General features: G+C 36.4%; 2 protein-coding genes and 1 pseudogene across 4 annotated transcripts in view; 1 reads left to right on the forward strand and 2 right to left on the reverse strand.

Annotated features, from left to right (window-relative positions):
• The window catches only part of LOC114297609 (uncharacterized), a 26,100-nt pseudogene extending 21,054 nt beyond the window's left edge, over positions 1-5,046 (reverse strand). The window contains exons 1-5 of the transcript XR_014363343.1: positions 5,023-5,046; positions 2,608-2,726; positions 2,443-2,515; positions 2,153-2,373; positions 2,009-2,053 (exon numbers count right to left, since the gene is read on the reverse strand). The product of XR_014363343.1 is annotated as an uncharacterized LOC114297609 (transcript). The remainder of the gene's footprint in view (positions 1-2,008; positions 2,054-2,152; positions 2,374-2,442; positions 2,516-2,607; positions 2,727-5,022) is intronic.
• LOC145822493 (uncharacterized) overlaps positions 1-17,935 on the forward strand; it is a 180,647-nt gene that overhangs the window by 52,695 nt on the left and 110,017 nt on the right. The gene's annotated exons all lie outside the window — the stretch shown is intronic.
• On the reverse strand, positions 4,879-13,857 carry LOC145822494 (uncharacterized). 2 transcript variants are annotated; one of them, XM_082919614.1, is made up of 4 exons: positions 13,567-13,857; positions 8,540-8,579; positions 7,762-7,924; positions 4,879-5,254 (listed from the first exon to the last, which is right to left on the reverse strand). In XM_082919614.1, the coding sequence occupies exons 2-4, from the start codon at positions 8,549-8,551 to the stop codon at positions 5,067-5,069; spliced, it is 363 nt and encodes a 120-aa protein (XP_082775740.1). In that variant the 5' UTR covers positions 8,552-8,579; positions 13,567-13,857; the 3' UTR covers positions 4,879-5,066. The 2 variants fall into 2 exon arrangements, with proteins under 2 accessions (XP_082775740.1, XP_082775739.1); XM_082919613.1 differs by having other exon boundaries at positions 8,414-8,579; positions 13,567-13,834.

The following is a 17,935-nucleotide window of genomic DNA, read 5'->3' on the forward strand; positions in this document are numbered from 1 at the left end:
TCTCTCCCTCTACACACCTTCTCTCTTTCGATTGATCTACTTAGAGTGAGTTTCTACCTTAGATCCTTTATTAAAAAGTTAGAGTGGGTTGAGGGCTTCGTTTTAATCTGAGAAACTTGGGATTTGGAGCACGTTGGTCTTTGGTCTTCATCTCCATCTTCTCAATACGGGTTATTTTCTTCGAGGTAGGGATTTTCCTACTCCAATTTATATGTTTTGTTCTAAGTTTGGTATTTTGATAGGTTGGGGACACTTTGAAAATTTTGGGAACAAAAACCTAGTTGAATTGCTAAATTGATTTGAGTAATTAATTTAAGGAAATTGGGGAATTTGGTTAAATCCATGAATTTGGGAATTTATTGATTTAATGGTGTAGTTGGTTAATATAAATCACTCGCCTAATGAATTGTTGGTATATTTATTTTTTCGAGTCTAGAAATAACTGTTTTGGGCTATCGGTGGAGGATAGTCGTGCTTGTTGTAGACATTGCATGCGGATTAGGGAAAATTGAAACTAATCAATTTGTTAAGTCATAAATTTAGACTATTGAATTAATACAGAAATTACATGTATTGATTGAGCATCTCATATGCATATTGTTTGGGAGGAGATAGGGGATGTACTCCACGGTTTAGGGGAAGATAGGGGATGGACCTCTAAACCGGATTATTGTTTGGGAGGAGATAGGGGATGGACTCCATTAGCACCATATTTATGTGTGCTTATTATATTGAAGTGTTTTTACATGATTATTGATACAGCACTAAAATGTGTATCAAATGGGAAGTATGAAGTGTTTTGATATGAGCATGAGTCTCATTTGTTTTGTTGATATTGGAAGTAATGTGAATATGATATATAATTCACTGTTGTAAGTTTGGCCAGGTTCAGAGCCATGTTGATAATAATGGAAAGTGAAATATGTCTTAGACATTAGTGTCATGAGACTGTTTAATGATAAAATTGATTATCTTGGTTAACCATCTATTGAATGCTATAGCTTTATTCAATGCTTATATTTGGTTTAGTATTTTTCTACTGGGCTGTGGCTCACCCTTTATGGGAACATCATTTTCAGGTTCAGGTGATAAGCTACCTCCACGGACTTAGCCTGGAAGGATTTGATGTTTGGGATTTTGAAGACTTGTCTTTAGTTATATGTTTTACTTTGTTATTTTTTTTTGAGATTTCATGTAAACATTCAAGCCTAGGGCTTAACTTGTAAATGAGTTAGTACTCATCCTTTTTGTGTCCAAGTGTTAGCTTGGAAAGATGTAAGCCCTTAGGGCATTTATTTTGATGTTGCAGGATGTTACATGTGATGTCTTTCAATAAGAATACTCTGATGAATAACCCAAATGATTCGTTTTCTTTTATAAATGCATGTTAATGTTATAGTTATTATGGGTTTATTTGAGGGCGTCACACTCATTTTCATAGCCATGCATTTGCCAAGTCATATTTTCCTACCAAATAAAAGCTAATCGACCAATATGATCAATACACTTGGGGTATGTTTGATCCCATGAATTTGCATATGCTAGCAATTGATATTTGGAATCAATTTATAACTTTTTATCTATAGAGGAGACAACAAACGAAGATTCTTACATACCCACACCAACACCCCTCACCTACCCACACACATTAGCTTTAAACACGATATGTTAGATTCTGTAAGTTCAACAATTCTAAAAACTTTACAAGTTTGTAATAATGGGAAAACAAATGAATTGTCATACAGGCATCTCTATATTAATTGTATTGTCATTAATGTTGCCTTAAAACATAAGTTTCAAGTGTAAATTGGAAGTTGCACCACAATGATGCAATATTAACATATGGGCATGTATATATCTATATAGTTCCCTATGCATTTTAGATTTCCATTACTTTACTATTGATTTAGATTAAGTACATTACAAACTTCAATGGTAACATATTGTGGTGTGTGTGCATGTGAGACACAAAGAAAGAGAGATCAGGTCAAGGCCTCATTCAACTTACTTTCGTATCCCAAGTTCATCCATGCACTCCATCAATTTGTTGTGCCTAAAACAGTAAACATATAGACAACACTGTTTAGATGATTATAAGAAATGCAGTGCAGCCCATTAACTTTAATCAATCAGGTATTATAAGTTTATATACCCTCTAGAAAGAAACCTTGTCGCCTTAACATTAGAAGGGTTCTCCAGCCATTTACTATACTTAATAAAGCTCTGAATCCAATGAGAGCAAACATCTAATGCTTGGGGGATGGCTTCAGGATTTGGATGACCTTCTTGTTTACTTTTATGGCCATGCAAGCGTTTCGAAGTATTAGTAATGCCCGGATAAAAAGGAAGCCACTCCAGCTCTTCACAGACTACCTATCATATGAATGTACTAATCAGATTTAAACCACAATATCTTGTTATATGATTTTCAGAGACACTAACCTCCACATACAGTTGATAAGAACTTATTGAGGAAAGCTGAGGATAGTATAACACACTGCCCCCAATAAGGTATCTGCTTTAAAGAGAGAAGAAAATTTTGCATCATTGAATTGTAGTGAAGAATACTAATCAAGCTAATCGAAAATTAAATATCAAAACTTATACCTTAAGAAGCCCTCAATAGGTTCATCTATAACATCAAAACCATTTGCAGATAGAAAGGATTGTGTGCTTCTCCCTAAGGCAATGAAGAATCCAAATATAGCCAAATCTCTCTCCAACACCTGAAATATACCAGCATTGACTTTTAGAAAACATCTCGGACATGATCAAAACATTGCAAGAACTTGCATGAGAAATTTTTTTAATAAAATATACAATTAAGCAAAATATTTTAATCTCTTGTACAGCTAATATGATCACATGTTCCATAGTGCTCCTATAAAATTCTCATTTCTAGAAACTAAACCTACCCCAGCATTAAGATGATAATTGCACAATAGCTAAATAGATAAAAGGAATAAACATGCACCATTTCCAAATCTACCGCTAGAAATAAGACATATCTTCATTCTTCATTTATTCTTATTTCCATATTATGCCAACACTATGTTATAAAACATACAGACTTCTCAAAATCATTTTTTTTATAATGATCATATTAGGAACTTTACTAGTGTGGTTTCAGCAGCAATTTCTCCATCTAAATTAATTTTTTATTTACAAATGGAGCTTCAGAATAAATTGCCAAGAGCTCTTTTTAGTTTTCGCAGTGTTCTGTCATAGTCAAATTCTATAATCTCAGGGCTATTCAGTCTGGCAAAAATTAGATAAAATTTTTGTGAAAATGATAACTGCATGAATACAACCCCTGAATATATCTCCACCAACCAACCACAAGAAGATGCCCAGCTGAAAAACAGCATACAAAGAAGACTAGGGTAAAGTATAAATTTCACACAGGGCTTACTTAGGACCTTGTGTAATCAAGTTTAGCATTTTAGTCTTATTCTGCATTATATACTTACATCTGCTAGACAGACTTGATTTTCATTATATTAAGTTTTAGAAATCAAGGAAATTTTATTAATATCAAAATTTGCTAAACATATGACAGAGAGAGTATGTGCTTCTTGGTTTAATAGGTATATATGCCAACTATTTTGGGTCAAGAATAGTTTTATTAGTCAAAAATTCGAAGTATTCTATTAATTTGTTTCAATCCTATAGTAGATTTAGAACTTTGGAAACTAATAAGTATCTATGTAATCTTTCCATCCAAAAAACAAGTTTGAGATTGTGATTGTGTGATTTGGCTTATCCCTCTTCTTGTAATATGTAACATGGTATGTCTTTACCTGAGATAAATTTTTCTCATGCTAAATTATTTTGCTTTCATAGTTAAAACGGGCACAAGCCTGATGCCTCATGTTCAAGGCACCTCACACATTTCGAGGTCTTACACCTTAGAACAGTTGCTCTAGTCTCTAAGACTACAAAGCATAGCTACATGGTCCCTTAATAAACTCTCAATCGACAGTGAAGGGATTAATAGTGAGAAATTGTTAGTAAAAGAATTGATAGTGAAGGGATTAATAGTGAGAAATTATTTTTATATAAAATAATAAAACAACTAAAAAAATATAAAAATTAAACATTAATATTTTAAAAAAAATTCCCAAAATAAAAAAAAATAAAAAAATTTCTAATCTCCTCACTATTTTTCTAATACCATCTCTACCTCCTCACTATGAATCCCCCTTCTAAGGATATTAGTAATACAAAGGTATTAGTAGTCCCAAGGCCATCTCTCAAAACAAACAAGATATTAGTAATACCAAGGTATTAGTAGTCCCAATCCCTTTCCTATAACCCCAAACAAACAGGGCCTTAAATCAAAACTACTCTCTTTTGTTTTAAAAACATCAAACTGGAATAAAAAAATAGGTCCCGGAAAACCAAAGCACTAATTAGTTGGACTAACAATTGCAGTCGGATACGTACAAGCAATAAGAGCTGTCAACATAAACTTGTGCTCTTCAGCCCTCTTTTTTGTATTCATTCACATGCAACCCTTCTTATAAAGATAGATTGCACATGACCTGCCACCATAGGGATACAAATGGAAACAGTAGTTAGGCATTATACAAATTGCACCAATACTTCAGAATTCGTACTCGAGAAATCACCCTAGTAGTATAAGTAGAAGTGTAATAGTAATTAAGTTCTATTTTTTCATTTAAGAAACTGATTATTTGAAATTAAACAAACACAATACAAGTACAAAACAAAATGATGTATTTGATCTTGGATTCATGTAGGGATTTGCAGAGGGAAAAGAAAAGGGAGGGGAAAAAAAAACCTCTACGAATCCATGATTCAAACACAACCAAAGAAAAACTAAAATCAAATAGCATGGAACTTGTAAATAAGTGCTGGACATGAAAATGTACTTGTTAAAAATAAAAATGAAATTTACAAAAGATATCCCATAAATCAATAGCATTCAGGATCTCCGCAAAAAAAAAAAAAAAAAAAAAAAACTACCAGAAGTAATGAATCATATAAGTAATCTCTTACCGAAAGCACTACAACAAAGCTGTACAACTAGTGTCTGGTCAAGTTTACTTTTTTGGGGTATCCTCTTCCTGTTGAGCTGTAGAATCTTCTTTCTTCACCATAACTTGTTGTATGCCTTCTTGATACCCTTCTATGAAGCTCTTAAGTGCATCTCTATATGCTGAAGCTCTTGTCATGTACACACGCTGTAATGCAGGCCTGAGCGTCTCCATCCCCCCTCCGGCAGCCACCACTAATAAATTTATTCCAAGTAAAGGAAATTTAAATATGGGAATTGAACATAAATAGAAAACAAGTTCAAAGATTAAAAACAATATAAAATTCAAGAAGGAAACAATTCTTTCCAATATGCTAGCTAGAAAAGTTAAATGCATAAGCTTAATAATGGTAGAATGATTATCAAAGTGGAAAGATGCTCTTCGTGATCAAAATAATCTAAGATTTTTTTTCCTCTATTTCTTCCGTAAAACGATTTAACTATGTCAAATAATGGAATAAAAAAGTCTTGGAGGAGATGAATATAACTGAAGGGTTAAGAAGCATGGCATAGACACGTGACATGAAACGGACACACCAACACGCCAATTTTCAAAAAATGCAAGGCATGACACATGTGGGATACGCATGAAATATATAATTTTATATATTTATTATATGTTATATATATGAAAATACCATTCAAAGATAATAAAAAATGCAATATGACACTAATTTCTATAAATTTATATGATTTTTGTTTTATTATTGTATCTTAAGTTATTTGGTTCAAACTTATAATTAGTATCACTTGTGTCTAGTCGTATGTTTAAGCGATAGACATGTATGTCCTCCAAGTGTCCAGAGAGTGTCCACGTTTTTAAAAAAAATAAAAAAATATGACACGTTTTGAAGAATGTCGGACACGTGTCGGGGAAGTGTCCAAAGAGTGTTGGTATCCAATACAGACACAACACGGATACATCACCTTCTTAGAAGTGCCTGTGCTTCTGAACCATAACAGGACTATCAAGAGCTTAACATTGTTTTATAAGAAACAGTTAGCTTAATGTTTTTATATTCCTCATTCAAATACAACATTTTTCAAGAAATGAACAGACTATTTCTGATAATGTTGACTAATAATACTTTTATATATTATCTATTTTTGAGTGTATCATTTCCAGATTTAGAAATTAGAACTACGTTATCAATTCCAACCAGGGGATCAATATGACCCTACCCATAGATACCACATGCTAAGTGAGTAACCTAGGATGTTCCCATTCTGCATCTTTTAATCATCGGCATTCCGAGTAAAGCAAACAACATTCAGCAGGAAAAAATTAGAAACTAATTGTAAAGAAAGATAGAATGACTTAAATCTATCATTGAATCATGAAATCGGCTTACTCAAAGAAAAACAAGGACAAATTGGGAATTTTAGATGAAGCATACATAGGACCTCATGCAATCAAGTTTAGTGTAAAATTAAGTCTTAAGTCTTATCTTTCTTATAACTTGCGTCCTGTGACAAATTGATTTACACCTCACTAGCTTTTTAGTTGATATTTCTACTTGTGCTAGGCATGTGCTGTGGTATAGGTTCATGGTAATTAGGTCGAGCAATATTATCATGTCATTGTTGGTTTGTTTTAGGTTTAGCATAGTCATAGCAGCGTAAGCGTCAAAGTTTCCTATTCTTAATTAAGTGCTTGCCTAATAGAATTCTAGAGGCCTATAAATATCTATAAAATGTTTCTATTGAAGAGACTTTGAGTTACGAGTATTTATGTTTTGTTTGTGTTACCTTGCTCAACCCTTGTTTAGTCCCTTATTTGTGTTTCCTTCTTACGTCCTATCTTCATTTTTTTTTTTTTTTTTTTTTGATAGTCATACTTTCCTAATCTCCAAAAAGTAACCAAGCCACTATTAAGGTGGGTACTATTCATTCATAGCCCCAAAAAGTCTTTAACCTATTGAGACCTGGGAACATGGTTAAAATGTCAAAGTGTTGAAAATTAATTTTTCGATGCACCTACAGAAAATAGTGTCTCTACGAAAGAAGTTATGCTCATTTTTGGGTTATTAATATGACGAAGCACATCACACATGCATGCCATGAGAATCGCCAATAGCATAAGAGTGCTATTACTGCTGCCGTCCACTAGTAAGTACATCAAACGTAGTTCATACTTTTGCACATCCTGACTCAAATCTTATATTGCTACTTCACATGCTTTAATTTGTCCATTTACATCTTTCATGGTATGATATCAACTTCATTCTAATTGAAGCACTTTTGAAAAGACAGATAAAAAGGAATTACATGCCTAGCTCAGACTTGGAAATATTAATTGACAAGTAAAAATGTAACAGTCAATGGATATTCTGTCCAACTCAATGTACAGACCACACGAGTTATAGTTTATCAATCCAAATAAGAAATTAAATTCCTCAGGCATCAATAGTCTCCATCATAGCATGCAAAAAATTATATGAAGCAACTAGGGCAATCATTGAACTTGACATGAGATACATTATTTGAGCCATTTTCCAACAATTTTATCAACAATTATGAACCAAAATTTCACATTATGGACTCGAGAAGATTTGGTAGCTGTTTATGAACAAGATCCTCCAATGTAGAGGGTTCTTTCTAGGCAGAGACATTATTTAAGCCATTTTCCAGCAATTTTGTCAAAGGTAATGAACCAAAATTTCACATTATTGACTCAAGAAGATGAGGTAGTGGTTTCTCACCAAGATCCTCCAATGTAGAGGGTTCTTTCTCTTTTGTTGCACCATTTACTCCATTGTGCTTCTCTTCACTATCATAGTCTTTCTTATAATCATTTGGATGAAGATCCGGACCAATATCTCTTACCCAACTCGCAGCATAGAGTCTGGATGCTTCCTTCAGCACCTGACGGATTATTATGGAAGGTCTATTACTTGTCAGTAAATGCACGCCATGTTAATTCAAGTTCATATGTGAGAAAAATTACATCTTTGAAAAAATTATTAAAAACGAATAATTTAAACAGCGTGTACTCAAACTAAAAAGATAAGTACAAATATACATGAATCTTATAGCAATTAATCAATTCAACATTAAATAGAAACTAAATTGTCCCAAATATTTGAATAGGGAAGACAAATTGTTTGATGGATCAATTCTTACACCCAGCAGTCCATTCTACCATTCTATTTCCACAATTGTTATTACTTCATGCATATCCAAATCCACAAATAGCACCAATTATAGGTTTTCATGCTAAAATGCAGAAGAAGACACAACAAAGCTATCTCAAAATTGAAATCAAAACAAGACGTAGAGTCAATACCATTATAAGATTTTAACCAAAGCATGTATCACCATAAATTAAAAAGATAAGAATGATACAGAACATACAAGAGATCGCTCTTTCCAAGTTAATTTTCGAAGCTTTTTGACATGTGGTGGATCAGGCAAAGATGAAGGGAAGGCAATTTCTTTCAGATCATAACGAACATAATCAAAGGCTTTCCTCAAGACTACCTTCAACTTCATTATGATGCTTGAATCACCTCAGCATAATCTGCAAAGAGAAGGGTACAAAGTAAATGCACATCTTTTAAGCATAATAGGAAAACATAAATCAACAACAATACTTATTTGCTCATTAAAAATAAAATAAAAAATAGATAAAATAATAATAAATCATGCCGTAAATGATGAAAAGATAGAATCACAACAATACCAATTGTTAGGTTTTAAGGCCAACCCACCTAAACTACCAGAAATCAAACACACAATAATGAACACAAGATTACGTGGTTCGGCCTCAATGCCTACGTCCACAGAGAAAACCAGAGATTTCCACTAAAACAAATAAAGCTTACAACAGAGGAGGAGACTCTCTCACTCAATTCACACACTCGCTACTGCCTTACACTCACTGGTTTTTCCCTCACCTTCATAGAGATACACACTCACTTGTATATTACTTGTGTTCTTCCCTTCTTCCTCACACTCTCACATCTCCCTATACTTATACACCAAGGAAGAAAATGGAGAGATTGGTTGGCCTTGCAGATGGCCAGTTGTTTCCTCTTTCGGTACCTTGAGACGAGCTCCTCCTGTTGGCTGTTTTCAAATGCTTTCAGTGGAGAGAAAGATCACCCCTCACATGGGGTGATATTCTACAAATCACCCCCCTTAACCTATGTGAGGTGATCCACACTAGCACCCCCTAATTGGATGTCTGCAACCCTTGCTTGGAGTGCCCTACACCCCATCACTAGGGTGCCATGCAAAGCTTATTTTGCAACCCGTTGTGATTGCATCTCTCCCTTCCATACACTCTTGGAGAGATCGCAATATGTCTCTAATACAGGAGCAAAAGAAACTCTTTTCTTTATTGGGACGTGCTCTGCCGTCTTGGTCTTTTTGCTCTGAGCTTTCTTCAAGATTGGCCTCAATGGCTCCATTCTATGCACCTTCGGATTGCCTCCATGAGTTCCTATACACTTTAGTTGCCATGTATGATCCCTATGTCTTTTCTGCGCATATCTTGTACTCCTTGCCCGGTGAGTGACTGTAGCTCCTTTTGTCACGACTTTCTCTACAAGTCTGTACAAATTCCCCTTTAGTCATCCATGCAACATCACCATATCCCCATGGATAACTTTGAGATTTGCATTGCTAGATGAAAAGCTGTAACCCTTCAAATCTAGCATACTTAGGGAAATTAGTTTCTTCCTCAATCTCGCCACGCGTTGGACCCCATCCAAAGTGAAAAATTTTTCCATCTTCCATTTGGAGCCGTACTGTTCTCACACCAACAATCTTACTCACAGTGTTGTTAGCCATCCGAACAATACCTCCGTCCATCACTTAGTAGGTGAAAAAATATCTCTTCTCCATGCATATACGGTACATCCTACCGGAATCTAAAATCCAATCAGGTTTCGTCATACTCGACAAAACTGTGAATGCATACTCATCCTTAGCATTCACTACAGTTGCGACATTTGATGAGCTCGCATTTTCCTTACTTGCCTTATCCTCTTTGAGGATTACACAATCTTTAATGAGGTGACCCTCCTAATCACAATAGTAGCACTTTCTCCTATAGACTAGCCTTGATTGTGAATCCCCTCTTGGTTTGGACCTACTCCATCTATCATTGGACCTACCTCTGCCCTGATCATTTTCTAAGGCAACCATGGCAGTTCCCTCTAGGTGCTTGCCGCTTTCCTTTTTCTTCATCGTTGCATAAGAAATAAGCGTAGCAACCACCTCATCTAGTCTAAGAGTATCCTTTCCGTATATTAGAGTAGTCTTGAGATGCTCATATGATGAAGGTAAGGAGACCAGCAAGATAATAGCCTGATCTTCCTTCTCGATCTTCACCCCGATGGAATCCAACTCCAATGTGAGCCTGTTAAACTTGTTCAGATGTTTTGTAAGGTTTGGTCCTTCTATCATTTGAAGTGCATACAACTGCTTCTTCAAAGACAACTGATTTGTCAAGGACTTTGACTTCTATCTCATTTCCAACTTTGCCCAAAGCTTTGTCGGATATTCTTCATTGATGACTTCTCAGAGTGTGTTATTCCCGAAATATAACTGGATCGTGCTATTTGCCAATTCTCTCAACTCTTCCCACTTGTCATCCCTTATGTCTGCCGGTTTGTTGGACTTCTTGTTGAGAGCTTTCACCAAACCCTCCCGTGTTAGAATGTTTTTCACCCTTTCTTGCCACAGGATAAAATCATTTTTTCTATTAAAAGGTTATATCATAAAACTTGCACCTTTTCCTACCATTTCGATCTCCTAAAAAGAACCATTCAGAATTTGATAAAAAAAGTGCTCAAAAATCATCTCCAATCCTTTCATCAAATGTTCATCAAATCAAGGAAGTCATTTTTTTTTTTTGAGAATTCATTAAACTTAAATTTGATGAAAATTTAAAAAGACAAAGCATTGGAGATGATTTTCCCCCATCAAATCTAATGAAAAGGGGAAATTGAGGTAAGAGGGGAATTTTTAAAAAGATTTTGATTTTGAAGAAAAGCTTGGAGTAGTTCGTATCAAATCAAGTTTTTTACTCAAATTTAGAATCAAATTAAACAGAAAAAATTAATGAAGGGTTTGCATTTCCTTTTCTTCAAATTAGTCCACCAAAAGTTTCCATTGGCTTCGCTACTATGTTCATAAATTTGCTCTGTTATATCAAAGACAAAAAAAGGTTCTTAAAAATAGATAACTAGCTACATTAGTAATAAACAAAATTAACCCACCAGTGCAATTTTCTACTTCATCATTCCCAAATCCATAGCTTCTTTATCCTTAACAGCTAATTCTCATTCAATCTACAAATTTTAATAAAAACCCTAAAAATTTTATCTAGCTCAAACACAGACAGTGATTGCAGAACAATGAAACAGAGAATCTGAGACAACATTAAGATTAAAACACAAAAATTTATAGCACAAAGCATATATATATATATAAATATGTGTAGATATAGAAAGAGAAACCCAGGATGGGTCAAACAAAACTCCAATCCAAACACTTCTTCTTCTTCTTCCTCGTTCCTTGATTGATTGATTGATTCCATAACCAGAAATCCAGAACCTGTTTTACTCAATGTGAACTCCCAACTTCTACTGAGTTAAACGAGTCAGATTGATGAGTCAATAGTGGATTGTTTGGGGGAGAGGAAATGAGTAAAAGATGTATCTAAAGTTTGGATTAATTCATAACGCGTTTGGTTAATTCGTCCATGAATATGGTTGACCGTATCAATGCTGTAACCAAAAATTCTGTCAAAAATCAAACTTCAAAGAGTTCTTTGCCACAATTTCATCTACAATTAACTGTCCAGATACCCACTTCCTAAATATCCAAAAAATGCAATTGTTCATGACAAGCTTGCATCTTTCAAGCCCACCAGATTAGGATCTTCTGTTATAATTATTTTGTGATATATCTTCTTTTCCTTTTCTTTTTTCTTGGGTATGTGTACTTTATCTTCCATTTTCCCTTTTTTAAAACACAAAATCTCTTATTGGTAAAAATGTATCCAGAATTTCAAGGGAAAACAAAAATGAAAACGAAGCAAAAAAGCAAGCAGTTAAAAAAATAAAAATAATAATAAATTAGAGAAGACGAATAAATGAATAAATAAGAAAGACAACAGCTATATCTAATGGGAATGTGAAAAAAAAAAAATATATATATATATATATAACAAAGAGGACTGAGAATTTAAGGGATTTGCATGTATATCGAAAGATTATGGATTTGGGGCATCACCTGACAACAATGTTGAACTTAAATCCATCGAAGAATTTGTTGTTTTTCACTCTCTGATGATCAGATAAAGCATGATCATGAAGTACTAGTTACATATGATCAGAATATAAAACTTGGCTGCCAAGATTGGTTATTTGCAATGGGACATCTGATTCAATTTCTAGTATCATTCAGATGTTATCATTCTAATATTCATTGTTCTACAAGTAGTTATTTCCCAGATGAATGGACAAAAATTCATCAAATTCTGTTCACTTGTTTCATGTGGGGAAAATGAGGGTGAAACTTTGTAAAGGATGGATTACAAAGGCTAGAGAATCATATTCCACATCAATGCAGGTACATATTCCACATCAATGGACAAATTACAAATCAATGGTAACCTTTTAAAATAGTTACAGATTCATGAAAAAATGCAAAATTTTAATTATTGAAGTTTGTAAACTTCATCATTGATCTGAATTTTTTTTTTTAAACTTATACCAAATTGTTAATTCTCCTTCAAAATTAGAAAATTAATGTAAAAAAACAAAAGAGCTTGTATGAAACATGCTTATTATGTGCATATCAACAAATTGAAAAGTATATTTAGTTTCTCCTTCATAGAATGTTGACAACTACAGTCTCTGCAATAAACTCAAGTGCCCAAAGATTTCAATACAACACATAATGACTCTAACCCATCAATCCAAAAAATGAGGTAACCCATTAGACACAAACTTTAGACTGTTCTATTTCCTCCAAACAAAGTGACTTCAATTGAAATGTGTTGTGAATTTATTTTTTTTTCAATTAAAGTTGATGGATTTGACAGAACTTAGGGTCATTGTTCTCTCAATAAGTTGCACAGAAAATTTATTTCTATAGACCACACAAAATTTATTTCTATAATTAATTAGTGTAACTCAGTGAACACAGGACATAGGATGCAAACTTCATTAGTGTAACTCAGTGTCCACAAAATAACTCAGTGTCCACCAAAAACATGAAGAAAGAAGGAAAGATTTAGCAGTGGCTTTGAAGGATGATTAAGCATTTTTATATATTTCCACCAAATATATGTTTTCGATTTTTTACGCAAATCCAATGTAATTTAAAGTTGGGGCAAATCAAAATCAAAATCAAAATCAAAATCAAAATCCTCCTAAACAGATGAAATCAAAGTCAAAGTCACACAAATCTCAACAAATCAAAGTCACAAAAATCTCAACAAATCAGGGCATATATATATATATATATAGATAGAGAGAGAGAGAACTGACATGGAGATCGAGAGAAGCGAGTCCGGTGGGAAGACGGAGACAGACTCGATCGTCGTTGGTCGTCGTGAGTGACTCTCGTTGTCGTCAGTAGCTCCGCTCGTCCGGTCGCTGGGGTTGTAGAAGCTGCGTTCAACCTCGATTGTCGCCAGGGTTGGAGAGCTGTGCTCGTCGGGTCGCCGGTGTTGGAGAGCTGCGCTCGTCGGGGAGGTCGCCAAGGAGAGTCACAACAGAGAAGAGAAGGAAGAATAGAAAGCGAGACTTCAATTGTGAACATGAATTTGAAATTTGAAATGAATAAAAAAGAGAGAGAAATGGATGACTTTGCATCATTTTCCACATAGGCAGCACGTCGTTAGTGCAGATGGTAATTTAAACCTGACCCGACGGAGACCCGACCCCTATTCTTGATAAGAGTGATTTTTTCTCGAAAAATATTCTTGATGGGCCGGAGATGGTATTTAAAATTGAATCTCCAATCAATTTTGAGCCAAAGACGGGGATAACTTTCAAAGTCCCGGCCCCATCCTCGGCCCCGTTTCTCCCCGAAATAAAATTACCATAATACCCTTTATTAATTTCCCTCAGATCTATCTCTCACTCTTTCTCTCTCTCTCTCCTCTCACTCTCTCCTCTGATATGTCTCTCTCACTCTCCCCTCTGATCTGTCTCTCTCTCACTCTCTCTTCTCTCACTCTCTCTTTTCTCTCCTTCTCCTCCTCCTCCGATAGCGTAGTCGGCAACGGCGTCGTTGTCTCCTTCTCCGCAGTCGGCGATGGCTTCGTCGTCTCCTCCTCCGTAGTTGGATCACCTCTCACCACCTCCTCCTTCGTCGCCTCTCACCGCCTCCTCCTCCCTCCGCCACAACAGATCTAAGCAGATCCCGCCATCGCCACCGCCACCGCCACCGCCACCACCATTGCCAATTCCCTTTTTCTCATATCTCAGTACTCATTTATGTGTGTATATGTGTGTGTGTGTGTGTCTCTATCCCACTCTGTTTCTTTCGACTCTGTTTTTTTTTTTTTTTTTTTTTTTGGTGATGTTAATGAAAATGATGTTGTTGTTGATAATGTTGTTGTTGATGAAAATGATGTTGTTGTTAATTGTGTGGGTGATTTTCTGACCACACTGCCCGACTCAGTATTCAGCTGGAGAGCACTAGCAGAATAGATGACTTCAGCAAACCTGTAATAGAAAGAAAAGGCTCCGGCGGTAGTTCTTCCACCCGGGGGCACTCCGACGATCAAGTCAGTATATCTCTCAAAGATAATCAAGTGCTAAACTCACTATTCAAAGCATAAACTGCGTACCTTAGACCCACGGGGGTGCCTCTCTTTTATAGTTAACTTCCTCCCAGTCCCACTAGAAGCCTGACTTCTATGGACTCCAATTCAATACTTACTTTGGATTCTTCAAGAGATAAAGATAAACTCCCTAAGAGCTTTATCCTTATCTTGGCTAAGTCTCCTCTTTATTCTAGGACTCTTGTCCCTTATCTCTTATCCGTTTATCTCGGATTCCGATATCTTCAGAGATAACCTTGGCGCAATGACCAGGACACGTGGCACCTCGGCTGACACATCGGCGTCACCTTGTCCACGTGTTGGTACTCAGAAAATATATCCCCACAACTGCCCCCTAGGTTCTATTACCTCGGTATCCTGAGGTGATGGTACCTATATCGATATTTCTTTCTGTATATTGGCTCAAAAACTCCTCAACCGAGATCATTCACTTCAGGCCGACATGTTCACTTCGGAGAACAAGAATTCCAGTGAACTTCTTCATATGTGTGAGCTGTCACGCATCATTTACTCAACCGTTTCTCTCACGCGTCTTCACCTTATTGGTCCGTGTTTATGACGCGCCTATAAACCACGTTTTTTCTGCGCACGTCGCCTGACATATGCGCTGCTCCAGGCGCATTGATTACTTTTGCCGCCGTTTTAGGTTTTCGACAAAACTCTTTCCTCTTTCTTCACTTCTTCACTATTGCCTTCGATTTCTCTTGCTTTTACTCTCTCTAACTCTTTCTTTCGAATCCGCCATTGCTGAAGCTCCAAACTCTGCAACCTTCTCCGTTCACCCTTTCCGGGGAGATTTCGACCGGTCTTCTGCTCCTGCAACCGTCGTAGGACATCGGCAAATCCTTTCCGACTTTCCTTCTTCTGGTAAGCTACTGTTTCTTTCTTTTTAATTCTGTTAACATTCTTCATTACTTGTGGTCTTTACTGCATCTGTTGAAATTTCTAATTTTTGTGATTCATACACCTGAATGTGTTTACTCCTTGTGGTCTTTCCTTCTGTCTGTTACTGGCCATCTATTCTTCATTCTTTCCATAGACGGCGCCTGTAGACGTTCCCGAACGCCCCAGGAGGATGAGTCCCGTTCCGTTCGTTTTGGGCTCACTACAGCTCGGACTCTCAAATTGTCATGGTTCTTAATCTGAACCAAAGAGTCCAAATCCGGCAAATCGTTTTTGAGAAAACAGATTTTTTGTAAAAAAGTGCTAAACATGGACTGCTTTGCCAGATATAGAGTCGCCACCTAAATATTTTATTTTGGGGGAATTTAGAAAACCCTGACTCGTTGCCTAAGACCACGTGTCCGTCATCACCAAAGTTGCCTCAGCTCGGGAACTTGGGTACGATTGGTTCGTGAGCACCCCCGCTCGCCCGATCAAAGATCGACCTCTACTAACCATGATATCTATTTTTGAAAACATTATGCATTCTTATTCCGGTTATTAGCCTAGATTTACTATGTGATGCGCACAGCATACAAGTATAGAGTGGGTCGCCTGAATTAGAGCAAAACATTTCATGTTTGTTTATTTGAAAATGGTTTGATGGTGCTACCAGCAAGTAGGCTAAGACGTGAATTTGCCACCCTCAAGTGGGCTTAAGGAAACATGATTTTGCCACTATCTAGTGGGCTTAAAACACACATTTTAACGAATTGCTCCAGCTCAAATAACCCAATCTTCACCCACAGGCATTCAAGCAGTTATATCACATAAGCATATAGCCTCATGGTAAGCATGCTATCATGACAGTCACTCACACACATGCAAGGATGCTAAAACATAAAACTTACCGAGTACTCCAAGCCAAAACAGAAGCTAATTAGAAATCCATGCATGATCCTAACAATACAGAAATGCCTAATGCAACACATGCAAAAATGTAACTATAACAGGCTCGGCTATTCTAAACATGGCATATGGAATGCTACAACTAACATGTATTCAACTTGGAATTGAAAATACAATGCAGTTAGTATGATGCGCCGAGCCCGGTGCATGCAATACAGATGAATGAATGCAAACATGCTGTCATACTGTATGCTAATTGAAACATGCCCTAATCTAACCATCATAAGCGGGTAAATAAAAGGGAGAAAGACGTGGGGTTGGAAGACATACATCACACGCACGCACACTTATTACAATTGTGCCCTCACTCGGAGGGTCCGAATAAATAATGTACAGTCCCGAATGAATAATTACAGTCCAAATAATTACAAAACCCTAATTAATTAACAAATTAATCTAGGAAAGCAATAAATTGGCACGCAAATCTGTGGACCGCCTCAGCTGTATTCCGAATAATGAATGATGCATGCTCGGATTGCCTTTGTCGAAAAATTCTCTACGATGCCCCGGTTTGTCTCTATTTGCAATTGTTCTCGGGATGCATGCCAAGCTCCGGAAGGCTACCGATTTCTGATTTGCTGCAACAGAGAGCAACAAAGGGGCATGGCAAAGTATTTTCACACATGTATGCATGACTACTCTTCAGGGAGTGTAGTCCTCGATCCTCGTGCCACCAATCACGCATCTCAATGCATGATGGCCAAGGAGTCGATTTGCACGACTCAATATGAAATGAATGCACATATGGACACAACAAGACCTAGACTCCATCATGGATAATCCGGAATGTCGGCGACAGGGAATTGAGACACCTTCCGTCACTCGGAGTACGAAATGTCCCTCGTTTCCCGTGCTTGGGCTAACTCCTATCCCAAACACTATGCAATATGCATGACATGCATGAATGCAATCCTAACATGCGACCTAGCATACACAATGCTATGAAATGACATACACAATGCTCGATGTAACGTGGCATACACAATGCTATAACATACAACCTAGCATACTCAATGCTGTGAAATGAAATGGCATACACAATGCACAATGGACTTACACCAATATGAGTGGACCTCAGCCACACTCACATCAGTAGCCATGAGATGAAAATGAGACTATCGAAATGCGTGCACACATGCATGCAAACCGAGGACTGAACCTAAGGCATAGTATGCAACTCTAACAAGGCATGGCAAGGCATGAAACATGGTATG

The sequence above is a fragment of the Camellia sinensis genome, chromosome 3 (genome assembly GCF_055761805.1).
Source record: "Camellia sinensis isolate YWXY chromosome 3, ASM5576180v1, whole genome shotgun sequence".
NCBI lineage: Eukaryota > Viridiplantae > Streptophyta > Magnoliopsida > Ericales > Theaceae > Camellia > Camellia sinensis.

What these genes read in the sequence shown, in the direction of transcription:
- LOC145822494 (XM_082919613.1), bottom strand. Translation starts at nt 8,551, where the DNA reads ATGAAGTTGAAGGTAGTCTTGAGGAAAGCCTTTGATTATGTTCGTTAT. An exon ending in CTTGGAAAGAGCGATCTCTT is followed by an intron (nt 7,925 to 8,413) that starts GTATGTTCTGTA and finishes ATAATCCGTCAG; the next exon opens with GTGCTGAAGGAAGCATCCAG. An exon ending in CTCTACATTGGAGGATCTTG is followed by an intron (nt 5,255 to 7,761) that starts GTGAGAAACCAC and finishes TAAATTTATTAG; the next exon opens with TGGTGGCTGCCGGAGGGGGG.